The following is a 21,105-nucleotide window of genomic DNA, read 5'->3' on the forward strand; positions in this document are numbered from 1 at the left end:
TACATATTTAAGTCTTTGATCCACTTGGAATTTTTTTTTTTTTTTTTGGTCTTTCTAGTTGATACACATTCACCTCAACACCTCTACAGAATAATCTTATATTTTCCCTACTGGTGTGAAATACATACATATATACGTATACTATATTCCCATTTGTATCTGAGTCTGTTTCTGGATTCTCTATTCCATTCCATTAATCCATCTATTCATGTGGTCTTATCAAACTGCCCTAATAGCTTTATTTTAATGCCATAGGCCTACTTCTCCCTCACTACTCTTCTTTTTCTGGAGTTTCCTGGTTCTGTTTACAATTTTATTTTTCCAAATGAACTTTCAGGTCAGCTTGTCCAGTTCCAGAAACAGTGTTTTTTATGTTATTATTGAGAGATATATTAAATTTGTAGATTAATTAGGTGAATTATATTATAACACTTATTCTGTATTATAATTGCCTATGTACTGGTCTGTATCCATGTAAGTTCCATAATACTAGAGACCTCCACCTTTGTGTCCCTTGTGCTTGGCACAGTTTCTGGCACATAGTAGTTGCTTAATTATTGTTAAATGAATACATGAATGGATGGATGAGCCTTAAAGGCCCTGTGTTCTGAAGTCAACATTGACCAAAGTGTTTTGCTTAGGGCATGACTGCATATAAATAATAATAATTAATATTAAGAATTTCATACAATAATAATGGAGCTTATATGTTTGAAAAAGCAATGGCTTTGACTTGCATTTGAATCACAAGTCTGTCAGCTATGTTACGTGACCTTGGACAAGTTACATAACCTCTCTGAGAGTTTTTCCTCATCCGTAAAATAAGAGCAATACCACCTACCCTGCAAAGTTGTTGTAAGAATTAGATGCAATTACATTTGTAAAGCATTTCACATAGTCTCTGGTAGATAGTAGATGCTCAATAAATGATAACAATTCTATCCACAAAGTTACCAATATCCATAGTAACTTCTCTTCTAGGGCTGATTGACACCAAAGGTTGGGAGGAAGAAGATGGTTCTAAAAGTCAGTGGTGCCATAGTTTTGTGGTGGAAAGTACTTGAAAACAAGACAGGGCTATTTTTGAGGCAGAGATAACTGAAATTGCAGAAACTACATGAACCAATTTATTTTCACTAGTGTTTCTCAAAGTGTGACCTGGGGACTACCTATAATAGAATACCTTGAAGGTCTTCTTAAACATGACATGTTCCTGGACCCTACCCTTGAACCACTGAACAGACTTTCCAGGGGTGAGATTCTCAGATTCTAGAAAGTTCTTCATGTGATTCATGTGCACACTAGAGTTTGAAAACTACTGCTTTAGAATAAAGTTAGTTTTCAAAGATAAATAAATAAATGAAATAGTCTTGTCTTAAGCCAGGAAACCTAAAGGTTATTTACAAACATTGTAATACAGAGCCGTTTTCCCAATGAGGAGAGGGGCGTTATGAGAGGCAAATCAAGGAATTAATTGCCATGACTGATCTGTGTTGCCTTTCATCATCATTTATTCATTCATTTGTCCATTCAGTGGATGTCAGACTCCGGGCAAATTGTACTATAGCCATAGTCTGTAAACTGATAAATGCTCTTCCCAAGGTAGAGTCAGGTCTTTGCTACTCCTCAGCTACTCCAGAGATGATTGTCCCAAATTCTGCTGCTTTGGAGCTTGTACAAGCCAGCCCTACAGTCAGGTAACCGTAAATAGCCCCACAGCTGTTAAGTCAGGTTAACAACTATAGGCCCTGATCAAATGGTCTGGTTAGGCATGAATCCTGCAGAAATTGGTGGAAGGGTGAGCTGTTGATATAGGTTAAGCCAGAAAGCATCATCCAAGTTAGGGAGCATTCCTTTCTTCCTTCCTGCATCCATTCAGCAACCTAAGGGAAAGATTATTATGTGCTAGTTAGCACTATACTAAGAACAATGCTAAGTATGGAGGCTACAAAGATGGAAACTTTCCCCTGGGCTTTATACCCCTTTATGGTATAAAGGAGGAGGCAGATGCCTAAATACCTGACATCACTATAGTGTAGCAAAGGCCATAATTGAGAAACATACAAAGTAATATATTAACCCAGGGAAATACAGATTTTTTGCACAAACAGTGAAGCATAGTGTGTGCTGGGGTCAAAACATACCTGGATTAAGATCCTGGCATGCCACATTGCAGGTCCGTTAACCTTTCTGAGCCTTAGTTCCCCCATTACTAAAACAATGATTTTATTAGTACCTAACCAACCTCATAAAGTTGCTGTGCAGATTCAGTGAAGTAATGTTCTACTTCTCCACTTCAGTCATTCAAGTACCACTCTCAAAATTTTTGTCACATTCATAAAGCAATGATATTTAATCCTTTTACTTACATTGATTCACCTTTTTAAAAAAGTCCCCATCATTTTATTACGAAATTTTTCATTCAACACAGGTGAAAGAATTTTACATGATACACCCATATACCTACCAACTAGATTCTACAGTTAACATTTTATTCTACTTGCTTTATTACATTTCGATACATATATCTATCCCTCTCTCCATCCAGTAAGTCCTCCTATTTTTAGTACATTAAAAAATTTTTATTTATTTTATTTATTTATATTTGACTGCGTTGGGTCTTCGTTGCTGCGCATGGGCTCTCTCTAGTTGCGGCAAGCGGGGGCTACTCTGCTTTGCGGTGCACGGACTTCTCGTTGCGGTGGCTTCTCTTGTTGCGGAGCACGGGCTCTAGGCGGGCGGGCTTCAGTAGTTGTGGCTCGTGGGCTTTAGAGCGCAGGCTTAGTAGTTGTGGCGCACGGGCTTAGTTGCTCCGCGGCATGTGGGATCTTCCCGGACCAGGGCTCGAACCCGTGTCCCCTGCATTGGCAGGCGGATTCTTAACCAGTGCGCCACCAGGGAAGTCCCTTTTAGTACATTTTGAAGTAAGTTGCAGACAAACAGTACACTTCCTCCTAAATACTTCAGCATGCATATCATTAACTCTAATTAGATATTCAGTTTTTACAGTGTTTATGTTAAAGTTACATTAAATGAAATGCATAAATCTTAGGTGTATGTTCACTAACTTTGTGTAACCCAAACTTCCAGCAAGAAATGGAACATTGACATCATCCCTCATTCCCCTTCCCAGTTAATCTTTGTCCCTCCCCCCAACAGGCAACCACTTTTTTTAAAAAAATTTATTTATTTATTTTGGTTGTGCCGGGTCTTAGTTGCGGCATGTGGACTCCTTAGTTGTGGCATGCATGAGGGATCTAGTTCCCCGACCAGGGATCAAACCCAGGTCCTTGGCAGGGAGAGTGCAGAGTCCTAACCACTGGACCACCACGGAATTCCTGCTATGAATGTTTCTGTATAGGTCTTTTGTGAGCATATGTTTTCATTTATGTTGAGTAAAATCCTAAGAATGGAATTGCTGAGAGGTAGGTCAATATATTTTATTTTTATACAAACTGTCAGACCTTTTCCCAAAATGGTATATACCATTTTACATTCCCACCGATTTGCTTGAGAGTTGGTATCTGGTGTTGTCCGTCTTTTTAATTTTAGACATTTTGATACATGTGGAGTGTCACAATGTGATTTTAATTTGCATTTTTCTGATAACTAATGATATCAAATATTTTTTCATGGGTTTATTGGCCATTTATTTGTATCTCTTCCTTTGTGAAATGTCTCTTCAAATCTTTTCTCCATTTCTTAATTGGATTGCTTACAATCTTTTTACTTTCAGGTAGTAAGAGTTCTTTACATATGCTGGACGCTAGTTCTTTGTCAAATATATATTTTGCAAATAATTTCTCCTAGTCTAGACTTGCCCATTCATTTTCTTAACAGTGTCTTTTGATAGGCAGACACTTTAAATTTTGATGAAGTCTAATTTATCAATATTTTCTTTTAGGCTTCTTGTGTCCTCTTGGTAAAGGAAAAATTATTCATGACACTTGTTAAAGAATAATTTTATTTAAGATTAGGGCCAATAGGGACCAACCACTGCAATGGGGTCTTGTAGTGGGAAAGAGATTGGGCTCGACTCTGAATGAAACATGGGCAAGTGGGAATTTACAGCCAAGCAGCAGCGCAGGGGTTAGTGGATGGAAAATTACTAAGAAAAAATATCAGGAGCAGGGATAGAATTCTGGCTAAACCAAACTAAAGGCAGGCCAGAATGATCACACATCACCTGCAGGATGATGGGGGATGAGGGACCAGGTCAGATATGGCGGAGGGAGGATTCTGATTCTAACTAAACTGACTTCGCAAGATTCTTGCTAAAATTGGACAATGCAGAGAGGAACACGGAAGTCCAAAAGTCAAGGCTTAGTTGGAAGAGAACTCAGAAGAGCGTGCATGCCTAAGTTTGCTCATGGAGAGACTCCTAGTCATGCACTAAGAAACCTTTGCCTAGCCTAAAGTCAGAGGGATATTTTCCTATGTTTTCCTTTAACAGCTTTAGGTCTATGATCCTTCCAGAATTAATTGTTTTGGAGACAATCATTTATTTATTGCACAGGACAAGGTCATTTAAACAGGGGGACATCATAAAAATGTGTTTAGCCTGGGGTTGCAAGCATCAATGCTCACAACTCCAATGGAAACAGGCCACATACAACCAGGAAGGTATTGACGTGCCACTCAAAGACAAGCCACAACGCCTAGGAAACCATCAGAGAGTGTTAAAAAAACAAACAACAGGCCCCCAAATGGAGTCACTTGTGCTAAGTCTCACATCAGCAAACCAAGACTTAATACCTAATGTAACTGCAGTTTCAGCTTCTCCCAGGAATGTGACCCATCTGGAATTATCTGGTCAACACTAGTGAGGTAATCCACTTCATAGACCCCCCCAACTATCCCCAAGGAAAGGTGACCTTGCCTGACACAGTCCATTCTTTGCTCGAATAACTTCCTGGCTCTGCCTCCTTCCGCCTATAAAAGTTTTCCATTTTTGTGCAGCTCCTCAGAGCTCCTTATGAATTGTTATATAAAACCAACTAGATCTTCAAATCTACTCAGTTGAATTTTGCTTTTTAACAGGAGTCACAGAGCATAATAATAGGCTCCAGTTCACCAATCTGCATTTTCTGTGGCTGGGCCATTAGCCCATAGCATTTGCCTGGTGTTGTGGTTATTAAGAAGGAGACTTCCTGTGTTCTAGGGAGCCTTGAAGAGTACACACTTCTGGATGTCACTGAAATCATAGTCAACTCTAGGCTTAACTAGCTCACATCACTACATTTTGGGTCTACCCTAGGTAGCGATGTGCCATGTCTGGAATTTATTTTTGTGTATGGTATGAGATTCATCTTCTTCCATATGGATATCCAGTTATTCTAGCACCGATTTTTGAAAAGATTTTTTCTCCCCATTGAATTATTTTGGTGCCTTGTTAAAAATCAAATGACCATATAAGTGGGATCTATTTCTGGGCTTTCGATTCTCCGCCACTGATCTATTTGTCTATCCGTATGCCAGTACCATCTGTCTTGGTTACCATAGCTTTATATAAAGTATGGAGAGCAGGCTCAATTTTGTTCCTTTCTTTGAAGATGACTTTGGATGTTCTAGGACTTTTGTATCTCCGTATACATTTTAGAATCAGCTTGACACCTTAAAAATGCTGGAATTTGATTGGGATTGTGCTGTTTCTATGGGTCTGGAGAACTGACATCCCCTATCATGGCTGAGTCTTCTATATGTGAACATGGTATATTCTTTTATTTATTTGAGTGTTCTTTAATTTCAGCAGTGTTTTGTAATTTTCAGAATAGAGGTCTTGCCCATCTTTTGTTAAGTTTATTCCTAAGTTGTTTGTTGTTGTTGTTGTTGTTGTTTGCAGTACGCGGGCCTCTCTCTGTTGTGGCCTCTCCTGCTGCGGAGCACAGGCTCCGGAAGCGCAGGCTGAGCGGCCATGGCTCACGGGCCCAGCCGCTCCGCGGCATGTGGGATCTTCCCAGACCGGGGCACAAACCCGTGTCCCCTGAATTGGCAGGCGGACTCTCAACCACTGCGCCACCAGGGAAGCCCCCTAAGTATTTTTTTAATATTTATTTATTTAGTTGGTTGTGCCGGGTCTTGGTTGTGGCACGTGGGATCTTTGCTGAGGCATGAGGGATCTTCTTTTTTTAATTTATTTATTTTTGGCTGCACTGGGTCTTCGTTGCTGCGCACAGGCTTTCTCTAGTACCGGCGAGCAGGGGCTACTCTTTGTTGTGGTGCACCGGCTCTAGGCACGCGGGCTTCAGTAATTGTGGCACTTGGGCTCAGTAGTTGTGGCTCGCGGGCTCTAGCACGCAGGCTCAGTAGCCGTGGTGCACGGGCTTATTTGCTCTGCGGCAAGTGGGATCTTCCCAGACTAGGGATCGAACCTGTGTGCCCTGCATTGGCCACCAGGGAAGTCCATGAGGGATCTTTTAGTTGCGGCATGCAGGCTCTTGGTTGCAGCGTGCATGTGGGATCTAGTTCCCTGACCAGGGATTGAACCTGCGTCCCCTGCATTGGGAGCACAGAGTCTTAACCACTGGACCACCAGGGAAGTCACAGTATTTGTGTGTGTGTGTGTGTGTGTGTGTGTGTGTGTGTGTGTGTGTGTGTGTGATGCTATTTTATTTTTAATTTTTTTGATAGTGAGATTTTTTCTTTCACTTTTATTCTTTTTTTAGCAAGAAAAAAATGTATTAAAAGAAGAGTGAAGGAATTCCCTGGTGGTCCAGTGGTTAGGACTTGGCGTGGCTTGGCCGACAAAAAAAAAAAAAGAATAGTGGAAAACTTACAGATATTGAAAACAAACTTATGGTCACTAAAGGGGAAACGTGGGGGGAAGGGTTAAACTGGGAGATTGGGATTAACATATACACACTACTATATATAAAATAGATAACTAATAAGAACCTACTGTATAGCACAGGGAACTCTGCTCAATATTCTGTGATAACCTATATGAGAAAAGAATCAAAAAAAGAATGAATATATATATATAAAGATATAATGAATATATATATATTTATATATATATAAAAAGAATGAATATATATATATATATATCTGAGTCACTTTGCTGTATCCCTGAAACTAATACAACATTGTAAATCAACTATACTCCAATAAAATTTTAAGAGAGAGAGAATAGTGGAAATGACTCATATGTCCATTAATAGAATGGGTAAGTAAACTGTGAGAGTCAGACAATGAAAGATGACAATGAAAAAAGCAAACCACTGATAGAGACAACAACATGAATATATCTCACAGACCTAATCTTGAGTAAAAGAACCGGAGAGTATGCACTGAGCATGTGCTGTTAATTCCACTTATATAAAGTTCAGAAACATGCAAAACAGATCTATGGTGTTCGTGTCAAGACACTGGTAACCGTTAGTGGCAGAGGGGCTGCAAGGGCACCTGGTGAGGGATGCTGCATGCTGGTTACCCAGGTGTGCTTGGGGTGGGATGTCTATTGAGCTGCACACTTTTGATATGTGCTCTTTTCTGTGTGTGCATCGACGAAAGTCACACAGAAAGAAATCAACACAGAGCTACTCGGTAAGGCAAAATGTCACCCGTAAGTGCTGAAGAAGCAGGGTTGGGGCTGTAGGTCCAAGCATGCTTCCCAAACCCGGCACAGAACTTGAATGAGCACCTCTCTGTTGCTGTGGCTGAGCACTAAATGCAGCTGTTTGCTTGGGGATGCCTCTGCCTAGGTTATGCCCATATCAGGACCTGACATTGGATTATTTATGCATTTGTTTATTTTCTGTCTCCCCAACTAGGGTGTGATCTCACTGCAGGCACGTAGTAAACACACAACAAATATTTATTGGATGTATTTGCCTCTATATGCTTCCTTCACTGAGCAGAATTTGCCTTCTCATGGATGTATTCTTTTTTTGCAAACATCCATCGTCTTATATAGATACAAAATAAAAGAAATAGAAGAAGAATTTTTCCCTATGATGAGAACTCTTCGGATTTACACACTTAACGAATTTCCTATACAATGTACAACAGTGTTAATTATATTAATCATGTTGTACATTACATCCCTAGGACTTATTTATCTTATAACTGGAAGATTGTACCTTTGACTACCTTCATCCAATTCTCCCCACACCCCGCCTGTGGTAACCCAAAATTTGATCTCCTTCTTTATGAGTTTGTTTGTTTTTCATAACTACATTATTTTTCAGAATCCAGCAGCTTTTAAAAATATTTTATTTATTTATTTATTTATTTTTGGCTGCATTGGATCTTTGTTGCTGCGCACGGGCTTTCTCTAGTTGCTGCAAGCGGGGGCTACTCTTCGTTGCAGTGTGCAGGCTTCTCGTTGCAGTGGCTTCTCTTGCTGCAGAGCATGGGCTCTAGGCGCACGGGCTTCAGTAGTTGTGGCACACGGGCTCAGCAGTTGTGGCTTTTGGGCTCTCAGAGCACAGGCTCAGTAGTTGTGGTGCATGGACTTAGTTGCTCCGCGGCATGTGGGATCTTCCCGGACCAGGGCTCAAACCTGTGTCTCCTGCATTGGCAGGTGGATTCTTAACCACTGCGCCACCAGGGAAGTCCCTGTTTGTTTTTGAAGAATAATTGACCTACAACACTATGTAAGTTGCTGGTGCACAATATAGTGATTCAATATTTCTATACATTTCAAAATGATCACCACTGTGAAGCTATTTTATTATTATTTCTTTTGTCTGCACCGCACGCTCGTGGAATTTAATTCCCCCACCAGGGATCAAACCTGGGCCCTGGTAGTGAAAGTGCCGAGTCCTAACCACTGGACCGCCAGGGAATTCCCCACTTATTAGTTCTTGTAGCTGTTGTATATGGAGTCAATATTTACTTAAATTTATTTGAAAAAGAAACTTTAACAGAAAATCAACCCTTTGGAAAACAGTCTAGCAGTTCCTCAAAAGGTTAAACATAATTACTGAAACAGAGCAGGACCCTATGGTCCTTCCCCGCCATATCCTCCGCCTGCCTTTTGTCTGTGAAAAAACTTTAGCCAAAGAATAAGTTTAATCAGAGAAATAAGATAGTTTAGTCATTAAGCATAGTCAAGGACCTTTACTTCCTTCTCAAGGGCTATAGATAATATTCTGTGCCATGTCCTGTGAGCTGTCTTGTAGATACTGAAACCCCCCCCAGAAGTTAACTACGTGATGACCAGACTGTAGCCATGACATAAGCTGCTACAATTCCGAGAACTGGCCTCAAGGAAATGGGAACAAACCCTGGAACTGAAGATTAACTGTACTTACAACAATCAAGATGATGCTGGTCAGACCACCGCATGACCAATTTTAAGATGACTGTCAGAGCTTTCTGCATGTAGCCCCCTCCCTCCATCTATAAAAGCTCTTGCCCACTGATTGTCAGTGGTGGGGAGTCAGCCTTTGGACAGGAGTCTGCCCTCCCCCCGGTTGCCAGCATTCAAAATAAAGCAAATTTTCCTTTCCACCAAACTTGCCTCTTTATTGGCTTTTGAGCGGTGAGCAGCCGGACCCCACTTTCAGTAACATTACCAAATGACCCAGCAAGTCCACTCCTCAGTATATATGTAGGTTAAATGATAACATATATCCATACAAAAACTTGTACATGAATATTCATAGTGATTAAATAAAACTCATATTTTATAGCAAGAAAAATTTAAACAGAAAATTTGTCTTTGCCCATTTGAGCCTCCTCCCCCTCCCCTTTAGTGTGCATCTGCATTAACCAGATCTCTTTAGAGATAACATTCCTTCTTAATCTCATCAAGGGTCACAACTCCTTAGGAGATAACCTTCCTTCTTAATCTTGTGACCCGTGACCCACCCACTACCTGCTTTGTACCTGTAGACCTGGATTGTGTAAACTGTCATTTAATGTACAGTCCTCAGTCTCAAAACCATATATAACTGTGCTTTGACCTCTAATGGGCAGAACAGTTGTCAGAGCTTTCTGAGAGGCTGTTCCTGGGTTATAATTCTCGATTTGGCTTGAATAAAAGTTTCCATTTCTTTCTCAGATCAACTATTTTTTTTCTTTGACAATAGCAGCATTATCCATAAGAGCCGACACATGGAAACAACCCAAATAGCCATCGACTGATGAATGGCCAGATAAAAGTGGTATATCCACACAATGGAATATTATATGGCCATAAAAAGGAGTGAAGTCCTGATACATGCTACAACATGGATGAACTTTGAAAACCAGTATGCTGAGTGAAAGAAGCCAGTCACAAAAGACCACATGTTATATGATTCAATGTGTATGAAATGTCTAGACTAGGCAAATCTATAGAGACAAAAAGTAGATCAGTGGTTGCCTAGAGATGGATAGGTTGGAGGGAATGGGGAGTGATTGCCAATGGGTATGGGGTTTCTTTTGGGGTTGATGAAAATGTTCTACAATTGATTGTGGTGACCGTTTCACAACTCTGGGAATATACTAAAAACAATTGAATTGTGCATGTTTGATAGGTAAATTTATCAAATACGAATTATATCAATAAAGTTGTCATTAAAAAAGGAAAACCAGTATCACTTGCCATAAGTAGAATGGAAAATCAAATACAAATTATGAAACGCTAGCTAGGGAATTCCATGGCGGTCCAGTGGTTAGGACGTCATGCTTTCACTGCCCCGGGCCCGCCGCGTGACACAGCAAAAACAAACAAATAAAAAACACTAGCGAGATAGTTACATCTACTCTCTTTGATTAAAAAAGAGAGAGGATTCAGAAGTGTTAGATAGTTGACACCAAATAAAACTTTTCCCTTAAGTTACTCAGGAACAAAAAAGAATTGAAAAAGGAATAATTTTTTCACTCTGTGGTTCTGTGTTTTTTGTGACCTGAGGCACAAGATGTGAAGCCAAAGTACAGCACCGAGTGTGTGGCATGTACTCCATCCACTTAAGCAATTCTTACTAAGTGGCAAAGGAAGGGACATAAAAGCATTTCAGCTATGAATGTACAAACAGGCTTCTAAAAGTGATGCCAGAGAGGCTTGTCTGCTCACCCGCCGGGGTGGGCGGGGCTGGGAGCTGAGGGTCTGGCTTCGGTCTGGTTGGCGGCGTGAACACAGCCTGAAGGGGGTTAGTGCGCCACGGCCAGCCGGGAGGGAGTCCGGGAGAAGTCTGGAGCTGCCGAAGAGGCAAGAGACTTTTTCTTCCCTCTTTGTTTCCTGGTGCGCGAGGCGAGGGGATTAAGAGCGACGCTTAAAGGAGCTCCAGAGACGGGCGCGAGCCGCGGCTAACAGCGCGAACCCCAGAGACCGGCATGAGACGCTGCGGCTGCTGCTGTCGCCACCAAGAAGCCTGTGTGCGAGCACAGGTCACTCTCCACACCTCCCCTCCCGGGAGCCTGTGCAGCCAGCCACTGCCAGGGTCCCGGGATCCAGGGACAACTTCCCCGGAAGAGCGCACGGCGCGTCTCGGGCTGGTGCAACGTCACGCCGGCCTCTGCCGCCGCAGGCTCGCCCCGCACTCCGTACCCCTCCCTCCCTCCGGCTGAGTGAGCCAGAGCCCCCGAATCAGCGGCTCCTTTAACCCCGTCCTGTCTGAGCGAAGGACAGACGCCCTCCAGCGACCTACACGCAGAGGCGGGGCCAAATCCAAAGCTGAGCCCCGGGAGCTGTGCGAACAAAGAAGAGAAAGGGGAATCTCTCCCAGCAGCCTCAGAAGCAGCGGATTAAATCTCCACAATCAACTTGATGTACCCTGCATCTGTGGAATACCTGAATAGACAACGAATCATCCCAAATTGAGGAGGTGGACTTTGAGAGCAAGGTTTATTATTTTTTCCCCTTTTCCTCTTTTTGTGAGTGTGTATGTGTATGCTTCTGTGTGAGATTTTGTCTGTATAGCATTGCTTTCACCATTTGTCCTAGGGTTCTATCCGTCCTTTTTTTTTTTTTTTACTTTTAAAAAGAGACATAAAAGGTGTAGTGATTGCATAGGGAACAGTAGGACTTGAGATTGGGACTCCTGCTGGGTAATGAAAGATTCTGGTCCTGCTGTAATAAGTCCAAATTCTGTTGTGTTGCAACAAGTAAAAGGGTGGAGGACTCCCCTGGTGGCACAGTGGTTAAGAATCCGCCTGCCAATGCAGGGGACACAGGTTCGAGCCCTGGTCCGGGAAGATCCCACATGCCACGGAGCAACTAAGGCCACGCACGTAGAGCTTGTGCTCGGTAACAAGCCACCGAAATGAGAAGCCCGCACCCTGCAACTGATACAGCCCCTGCTCGCCACAACTAGAGAAAGCCCACACACAGCAACGAAGACCCAGTGCAGCCAAAAAATAAATTAATTTAAAAATAAATAAATAAATAGGTGCCCTTTTAATTACTAGGGTTAAAAGGTGGACGTGGCTCAGTGTGTTGAAAGCAACTTCAAATATCATCCTGGCATGTGTCTATCAAAACAAAGACACAACAAAAAGGGCAAGGAACTGAAGACAGCTTTCATTTGACCAAATGTGTATGTTGGTAGAGTTATATCTGTTGTTTGGCCAACAACTGCCATCCTATGTGGGGCATACGGTGTGCGCCCAGCACGTGGTAGGTGTTCTGTACTGTGGCTACATGAACAAATGAGTGAATGAATGAATGGGATAATGCAAGAAAACTGTTTCCTGGCCACTGTAAAGAAAGAGCAAGCACAGCAAAGCAGTTGCTCCTAAGGAATTCCAACTCAAGAGATAGGCCACATGTATGCACGTTTGAAAATCCATATAAAAATAATTATCATAGAGAAACAAACATGGAACGTGTGTATTTATCAATAGCTTCATCCCCTCCCAAAACTCTTCTAAAACAATAGCATATATAACTTGACAAGGACAAAGAGAACTGGAGAGGGAACAGAAGAGCTGTGTCAAACAGTTTTTGAAGATGGAAAGCAGTGTGTGGGGGTGTGATTTAGCAGAGAAGAGGAAGCTGAAACCTAAGTATTGGCTCTGACAGTGGTTCTTCATCTTGGGTGCACATTAAAATGACCTGGGAGATAAAGAAACAAATCTGGAGACCTGGGTTGCACTAGGCATCAAATTTTAAAATATCTCTGGGTATATGGCAGTTCCTCAAAAAATCAAACATAGAATTACCATATGATCCAACAATTCCGCTTCTGAGTACATACTCCAAAGAATTGGAAGTAGGCGCTCAAACAGATATTTGTATATTCTGTTCATACTGTTCATAGTAGCATTATACACAGTAAGCAAAAGATGGAAGCAATGCAAGTGTCCACTGACGAATGGATAAACAAAGTGTTTATATATATGTTTGTATATATATATAATTCAGCCTTAGAAAGGAATGAAATTCTGACACCTAATGCAACATGGAGGAATCTTGAAGACTTTATGCTAAATAAAATAAGCCAGACACAAAAGACAAACACGGTGTGATTGCACTTATATGAGGTACTACAGTAGTCAAATTTATACAGACAGAAAACGGAATGGTGGTTTCCAAGAGTGAGAACTGTGGAGAGGAACAGAGAAGAGAACTGACTGATACTTGAGGAATCCCAGAAAAGCTGGGAAATTGGCACCACCAGGTGGGCTGCAAATAGGGAATTTTGGTGAAAGTCTATATAAGGAGCAGTTAAGATTCTTAATCTCTATCCCCAGTCCCAAGGATGAAAGATCTGTTGGGGAGACTGAACCTGTGAGACCCCTCCACTTCCAACTGGGTGGTCAAGGGCTTTCAGAATGGCTGTAGGGATTAAGCGAAAGTCTGGTTATTGAAAAATGGCATCACTAATTCCCTTCCTTCTCCTTGTTCTACTCCCCAGGCAGGAGATCTCAGAATTTTTCTATGGAGAAATCAAATGACCCAAGGAATAGGGGCATGGTGATCCACAGATATAGACATTTGGAAGTTGCCAGATGAAAAGGCTGGCTCACCGTTGGACTCCCCACAAGGAAATCCATCAGTCAGCAAGCCCTACTGAAGAATACAGAGCTTCCAGTGGCCTTTACCCTATGGAGTGCCAGTTATTTGGTGAATGCTCTCAACACAATAATCTAAAACCAAAGGAAACAGCAGCAAAAAGGACACTGAGGAAAAATAGACAATACTTGGAGAAGAATACTTCAGAAACAACCATAATTTTAAAGAAACCAGAGAATAACCTGTATCCATAAAACTAGAACGGAATGTAATAGCAAAGGAGCAGTTGGAACTATGAGAAAACTGAAATCAAAAAGCTAACAAAGGGCTTCCCTGGTGGCGCAGTGGTTGAGAGTCCGCCTGCCGATGCAGGGGACACGGGTTCGTGCCCCGGTCTGGGAAGATCCCACATGCCGCGGAGCGGCTAGGCCCTTGAGCCATGGCTGCTGAGCCTGCGCGTCCAGAGCCTGTGCTCCGCAACGGGAGAGGCCACAACAGTGAGAGTCCCGCGTACCGCAAAAAAAAAAAAAAAAAAAAAAAAAGCAAATGAGCAAATCTCCTAGAAAGTACAACAAAAAGACAAAGGAACAGTAGGGGAGAGGTAAGTCCCCAGATGAGCAAACAATGGAGAACAAAGTATGAAAGAAAAATAAAACTTAAGATAGGATTTGAATCTCTAGATTGAAAGGGATCACCATGTACATCATTGAAAAACTTCAGAACATCATGAACAAAGATTCTAAGATCTTACAGAGAGAAGCAGGTCACATATGGAAATAAGAATGACATCAAGCCTACCAAGAGAAGCTAGAAGACAACGATTTTCAAACTTCTGAAAAAAAAAATTCTCAACAATAATTTTATTCCTAGACAAACTCTCTCTCAAGTGTTTGGGTAAAATAAAAATATTTTCAGACATGCCAGGACTCCAGAATTTTGCCTCCCATATATTCTTTCTCAAGCAGCTCCTGCAGATTATTCTCCACCATATAAAGAAGGAAACTAAGAAAAAGGAAGACATTGCCCAGGAAACAGAGAGAATCCAACACAGAGGAGACAGAATGGGAATTCCCAAGGCACCCCAAACTGGGTGGCAGGTCTAAACAGCCTGAAACAGAAGGATGGAGGGTGTCAGGAGGACTGCCTTGAAAAATTAATTTGGTAGGTTTGGAGCAGGTGAATAATTGTACTGTGAGGCTGTTGAAGTTCAAATTACCAATAGGCACAAAGAAAAATACACAAATGAGAAAATGAGGTAATTTTCTTCAGAAAAGTTTTCAAGAAAGGAAATACTATCACAGTATATATGGATAGACTCCATAATAAATAGTATTTACATGATCATGATAAAATGTGAACACGATTTAATACAAAATTTTGATTTAATTAATTTTAGCAAATGGGAAATAAAGGGGTGTGAGAAAGCAAACTTTGACTGCCAGGACTGAAATTTATAACTTATCATGCTCTCTCCTTACACTAGTTTCTTCAAGGAGGAAAAAAGGTGTAGTGGTGATGCATTCATTTTCACATCCAAACACCCACCCCTCCAATTCTGGGGTAATATCTCATGTTGTCAAACCTGGTGAGGCAAGACCACCTTGTCCCCTTCCTGGAGGAAAACAACATGCATGTCTGACCACAGCTCGGCCAATCAAATGCTTCCACTTGGCATTTTCAAACATGAGGAATTGTCCTGAAGATGTGCCTAGCGTTCTTGGCACAAGCAGTGGACACTTGCAGGGACAAGACTGAGCTGGATTTCTAAATTATATCTAGAAAAAGTGGGTAGGTCTTTTTTAAAGTTTCTTAGCCACACAGCACCCGTGGGATCTTAGTTCCCCGACTAGAGATTGAACACACACTCCCTGCGTTGGAAGCACTGAGCCTTAACCACTGAACCGCCAGGAGAGTCCCTGAACAGGTCTTTTTAAAAGGTGAGAGTCCCTGAATAGGTCTTTTTAAAAGGTATCTCTTTCTTGAGCTACGGAGTGGTCCTCCTCTGATGGCTGTGTGTGGATGTGTCAACTTCCACTAGACTGAAAGCTCCCCGAGGACAGCTGCCCTCTTTCATCTTTTAATTCACAGCAGCCTTGCATGTACTAGGCTCTCACCAATACCTGTTGTACGAATGTCTTTATCTTTACTCTGTCATACATCATACTGCTAAATTGTGTTCACAGCGCTCAGATCTAATCTTAGACTAAGAATTTCCTCATGGACTTTGTCTTAATTGAAGCCCAAGGGAGTCCTCCAGGGATCTGTTCTCAGTGGTCATTTAGAATGTGAGAGTAACTAGTACTTCTGAACAAGAACCGTTGAGAATTCTTGTCTTCCTTCTCTAGTGACCCTGGGGCTGGGAGTGAAGAAATATTTACTCACTTCCACTTAATGGAAGTAAAAGGATAAAGGAGGAAGGGAGGGGCAACCAGGATTGAACCAGAGACCTCTTTTTTTTTTTTTTTTTGGCGGTATGCGGGCCTTCTCACTGTTGTGGCCTCTCTGCTCCAGATGCGCAGGCTCAGCCGCCATGGCTCACAGGCCCAACCACTCCACGGCATGTGGGATCCTCCCGGACCAGGGCATGAACCCACGTCCCCTGCATCGGCAGGTGGATTCTCAACCACTGCGCCACCAGGGAAGCCCTAGAGACCTCTTGATTTGCAGTCAAATGCTCTACCTCTGAGCTATAACCCCATGGCCTACTGGGACTCTCTTCCTTGTCCACTTATGGTGATTCAATACGAACAAGTTCCACCCACTCTGGAATTCTGGCAAGCTTTGTATTCTAAAGCTCCACTTCCTTTTCTATCCATCATCTGCTCTGGTTTTCCTCTTGGCCACCAATAAACTGGGTGGGGCACTTGAAAAATGATATGCTGTCAACTAGCTGAAAAGGAAGCTGACATAGCATTAGTAGAGAAAGCTTCCGTATACACGGTATTACTGTGTCAGAATCCTCGGCCCCAGATACACTCTGATCGTCCCCTGCCTCTTGATGAGTTGAGGTGGGAAGAAGGAAGATGTCAGTTCTCTCGGATGGGATGACTCAGGAAAATCAGGAACTCCTTCTCAGGGCAACCGACGCCAATCCCTGTGGCCGCACTGCCTGCTCCGTTCTTGATGGAAACAGTAGCCAGCTTCTGACCTGGGCCTTCCTGATGCCTGGGAGGAGCTTGGATGAGGGCTTAAGTAGTGTCGTTCCTCCTTATCACAGCTGCAGGGGAGACCTGAGGCCTCTCCTTTCAAGCCTGGCGCTCCGTTTGCATGGAGTTTAAGGGCACAGCCTGAGATGCCCTTTCTCCTCCCACCTCCTCCATAGGGTAGGGAAGCCGAGGATGGAGAAACTAGCTTGCCCCCTCCACCAGCCTCAAAGAAGAAACAGCACACTTGGAGACACACACACAAAAGTTTTAATATAAAATAACACTGAGAGTCCATATACACATCTTAGAAATTCAGGTTGAGGAGTGTGAAGAGAAGAGGTGCCGTTAGAAGAGAGGGAATTGGGTGACTTCTCCAAAGACAGATGGGCGCTGGCGGAGGGCTGGGGTGTTCCGGCGATAGCCAAACTGACCATTGAACCCCAGGGTCGCTTTCAGATTGGCATTATAGTGGTCATGTCCGGCCACCTGCTGGATGGAATGCCCTTGTGGGACAGAGAGAGAGGCCTGAGACTGTATTCAGCCCCCTCTTGCTTTCCCCACTCCCACTGGGCTGGTATAGGGGGCCAATCCAGGTATAGTCACTGTGCTCCCATGTCCCAGCTGAACCCTCAATCCTGAAAAGCCAAGGGTTGGTGGAGAGAGACAGATGGCATCCTGGAAACCAAACCTCATACTAGGAATAGCATGCAGGGGAGCGTGAATGGTACATGCTGGGACGGCAAGGGCCAGAAATTTCTGGGCTTGGTTGAACTTGCTTTGCTGCCAGGAGAACTGAGAAAATTTCACCCTTGCATTTGATCCAGCTGGAGAAAATGGATGAGCTCAATTTGGCCAATGGTGCCAGGGGACATGTGACTAGAATGTGGCCAAAGGGTGGTGGAGTTGGGGTGGGAGGACGGTTCACCCTGCCAGAAAAACAGGTCTCAACTCTCCCTTTTCCTGTTGCTGCTAAATGGGGCCTAGAGAGTGAGCAGGACACAGCCTGCTCTGGGAGCAGTGAGAAGAACACAGGCCTTCCTTGCAAAGAGTAGAATTCCAACCCCAGCTCAGCCTTTCTTAGCAAATCATTTTAACTCCCTAAACCTCAATTTCCCTGGCTGTAACCTGAGGATACTCTGAGGGTAAAAAGCACCTGACATACAGCGAATGCTCCATAACTATTAGGGAGCTCTGTGACACCATCTGCTCACGTATAAGAAGAAGAGCTAGAGGATGCAGAGACCCTGGGTCTCTTCCCCCAACCAGGTCTCTTTATGGCCCAGTTTCTCTCTCTGTGGAATGCACACCACTCTTCCTAGGTGGGACCATGGTGAGACTGGAAAGGGAGGTGTGGCACTTGCCTGCCCCTGACCAGTTTCTCCTGTTGAGGTATCTCTGTTCTCGCCCGAAGATTTGGAAATATTCCACTGTCCAGCCATCCCCTCCTGTACCGCCATAATCCTGAGAATGAGGGAGAAAATGCAGAAGACCATCATCAGTCATGATGCAGAGAGATGCACAGTCCAACCCCTGCCTCCGGGCTTGATGGAGGGAGGGAGAGGTCACAGCCAGGGGGAACAGGGCCAGACAGATTAAATATACTTAGTGACTTGCCTTTCAGTGAGAGGCAGTGTAGCTTGGCAGTTAAGGGCTCAATGTCTAACACCAGAGAGACTGGTTCTAATTCCAGCTCTACCCCTAACAAGCTGTGTGACCTTAGGATAATGACACAGCTTTTTTGGACCTCAATTTCCTCATCAGTAAAATGGGGGGTTGCTTTGAAATTTAAGGGAGATATAAAGGGCCTTCAAATAAAGGGCCTGGCATACTAAAGTTTCAATAAACATGATCTTCATTTAAATGAAAATAATACCTACCACAAATGGTGTCTGTGACGATTAAAGAATACTTACAAAATGGAACATAGAAAATTTCAAAAGTGTGTACACCATGTTATTTTTCAAGCTTTTAAACTCTCGAGTTTTCCCCCAGATTCTGGCTCCTTCTGCTATAAAAACTACATGAGTAGACAGCAAACACACACAAACATGGCACACACAGGTGTGTGTGTCCATATGCATGTACTGGACACACATGCGCACACACTAACACCCGGGACCACAAAAGCTCCCAAGATTTGTTCACAGAATAACCCGCATTAAGTCCTCCTCTCCCTAAGTCACTGACATGTATTATAGACACAAATATTGGAAGCAAAAGTGCTGAAAAAAAAATGGAGCCGAGCCTATAATAGCCTCAGAATCTTTGATCCCGGGGAAGTACTCTGCGGGGGAGGGGCAACATCCACGAGGGAAAATGCCTGGGGAGAAGCGAAGGCTGCAGAACTTTGGGAGGTTTCCTTCCAGTCAGCTCATAGGAGGTCGCAGCGAGCGAGCCCTCTTGAACTACGACGTCACTGGACCGAGGGCACCTCGCCTAGGTAGTTGTCTTTTTACCGATTGTCGGGCTTTTTGAGAATTTGCGGCGGGAGGTCACCCCAAAGGGTGGATCCGTGATGCCAAAAAGGACAATGAAACCCATTTGTTTGGCAGAGGCTCGCAGAAACCCAAAATGAAATCATTCTCAAGTTCAGGCGTGGAAGGTGGCTCTGTGAGCTCAGTGAGCTTGCGCTCAACACCTGTCTCCCGCTTCCGCCAGTTCCCGGGTTTCATTAAGAAAACTGAGAGGGTGCGAGTCGGGGAGCCTCCCTGGTGGTGAGGGCGCTGCCATGAGACGCCCGGATCTGGGAAGTCGGCCCCGCCACGAGGGCCAAGCTCTGCGGGCACAAAGCTCTGCGCGTAGGGTCCTCCACGGCGCTACTGTACCTGACCAGTTTTCCGCAAGATGGGCGGAACCACGCGGCTCCGGAAGTACTGGCGGGCGTGGCAGTCCTGCTGCGCATTGTAGGGCGGAATCGCCGACCAGAGCTTGGGCCTCACGTGCTCATAGGTGCGGGCCATGGTGCTCACGGCCACTCCATCCAAAACGAAGTTCTTCTCCAGACTCAGGGAACACGCGCGAAAGCGTGCCATCCTAACGACCTCAGCCTTTGAGATCTATTCTAGCGGGAGCGGAGGGTCCTGGGGGTGGGGCTCCCCTGCGCATTGTTACGTGATGTCAAAGACCCCTGTGACACAAACCGTATCGTTCGCATCCTACGAGGTAGGCTCTCGGGGCTGCGGCGGAAGTTGCTTAAATGGTCCAGAGGTGAGGGATGTCTAGGAGGGAACCATGCAAGAATCAGAGATTGAAGAGAAGGGGGATTACTGAATGTGGGCAGTGTTAACGCAGTTGGGCTCAGGTCCCTGTTTTCCTTTTAAGAGCAAGGTTCTCTGCTCCCACTTTATTATATATATTTCCCAAACCCAGTTCCCTTGAAAAGCTTGTACCCAGAAAGGATCAGAAAGAGCTCAGAGAGCATCTACGTCCAACTCTCGTTGTACAGAACTGGAAGTTGAAGCTCAGAAACGTTGGAATATTCCCTAAATCCATTTAGTGGCAGATCCAGAACCAGAATTCAGATCTCCTGATTTCCAGTAAACCCACTTAAAGCACTTCTCCCCTCCCCACCCAATTCTCTTTCATCAGCTATTCCTCCTCCCGTTAAAATTTAAAAAAACAACAGTAAAAGTTGTATACTTATCAATAAAACAGTAAGTCCCATACTTCCCTCTAATATTATGTATATATGATAGGATACAGCAAAACATGAACAGTGATCTTCCCTAGTTATTGTGGTTACAAGTGACTTTTCCTTCCTTTATATTTTATACTTCCCCAATTTCCCCCTTGAATAAACTCATCTGGACGCTTTACATATCCAAGTGGCTCATACAAATTCCCCTGCTCCTCGCACCAACTCTGAGGTGCTATTATCATTTTACAGATGAGGCAATAAATCCAGGAATTCTTTTATGTTACTACTATAATGCTAGTAACATAAACATATTATATATAATAATGTAATACCAAGGCACACGTATTAATTAGAAAAAGGTTGCATTATACCTACACGTAATAATCACCAATCCCAGCATCTCAATACTCAGCATATTTAATCTTTCTACACTATGA

The 21,105-nt window shown here is 43.4% G+C and overlaps 1 protein-coding gene across 1 annotated transcript; it reads right to left on the reverse strand.

Annotated features, from left to right (window-relative positions):
* Positions 1-17,280: 17,280 nt before the first annotated feature.
* On the reverse strand, positions 17,281-20,063 carry SPMAP1 (sperm microtubule associated protein 1; the record flags this gene model as incomplete). The annotated part of the gene is made up of 3 exons (XM_079724911.1): positions 17,281-17,534; positions 18,393-18,492; positions 19,857-20,063. The coding sequence occupies 3 exons, from the start codon at positions 20,061-20,063 to the stop codon at positions 17,377-17,379; spliced, it is 465 nt and encodes a 154-aa protein (XP_079581037.1). The 3' UTR covers positions 17,281-17,376.
* Between the last annotated feature and the right edge of the window lie 1,042 nt (positions 20,064-21,105).

This window comes from Hyperoodon ampullatus, assembly GCF_949752795.1.
Source record: "Hyperoodon ampullatus genome assembly, chromosome: 19".
Taxonomy (NCBI): Eukaryota; Metazoa; Chordata; class Mammalia; order Artiodactyla; family Ziphiidae; genus Hyperoodon; species Hyperoodon ampullatus.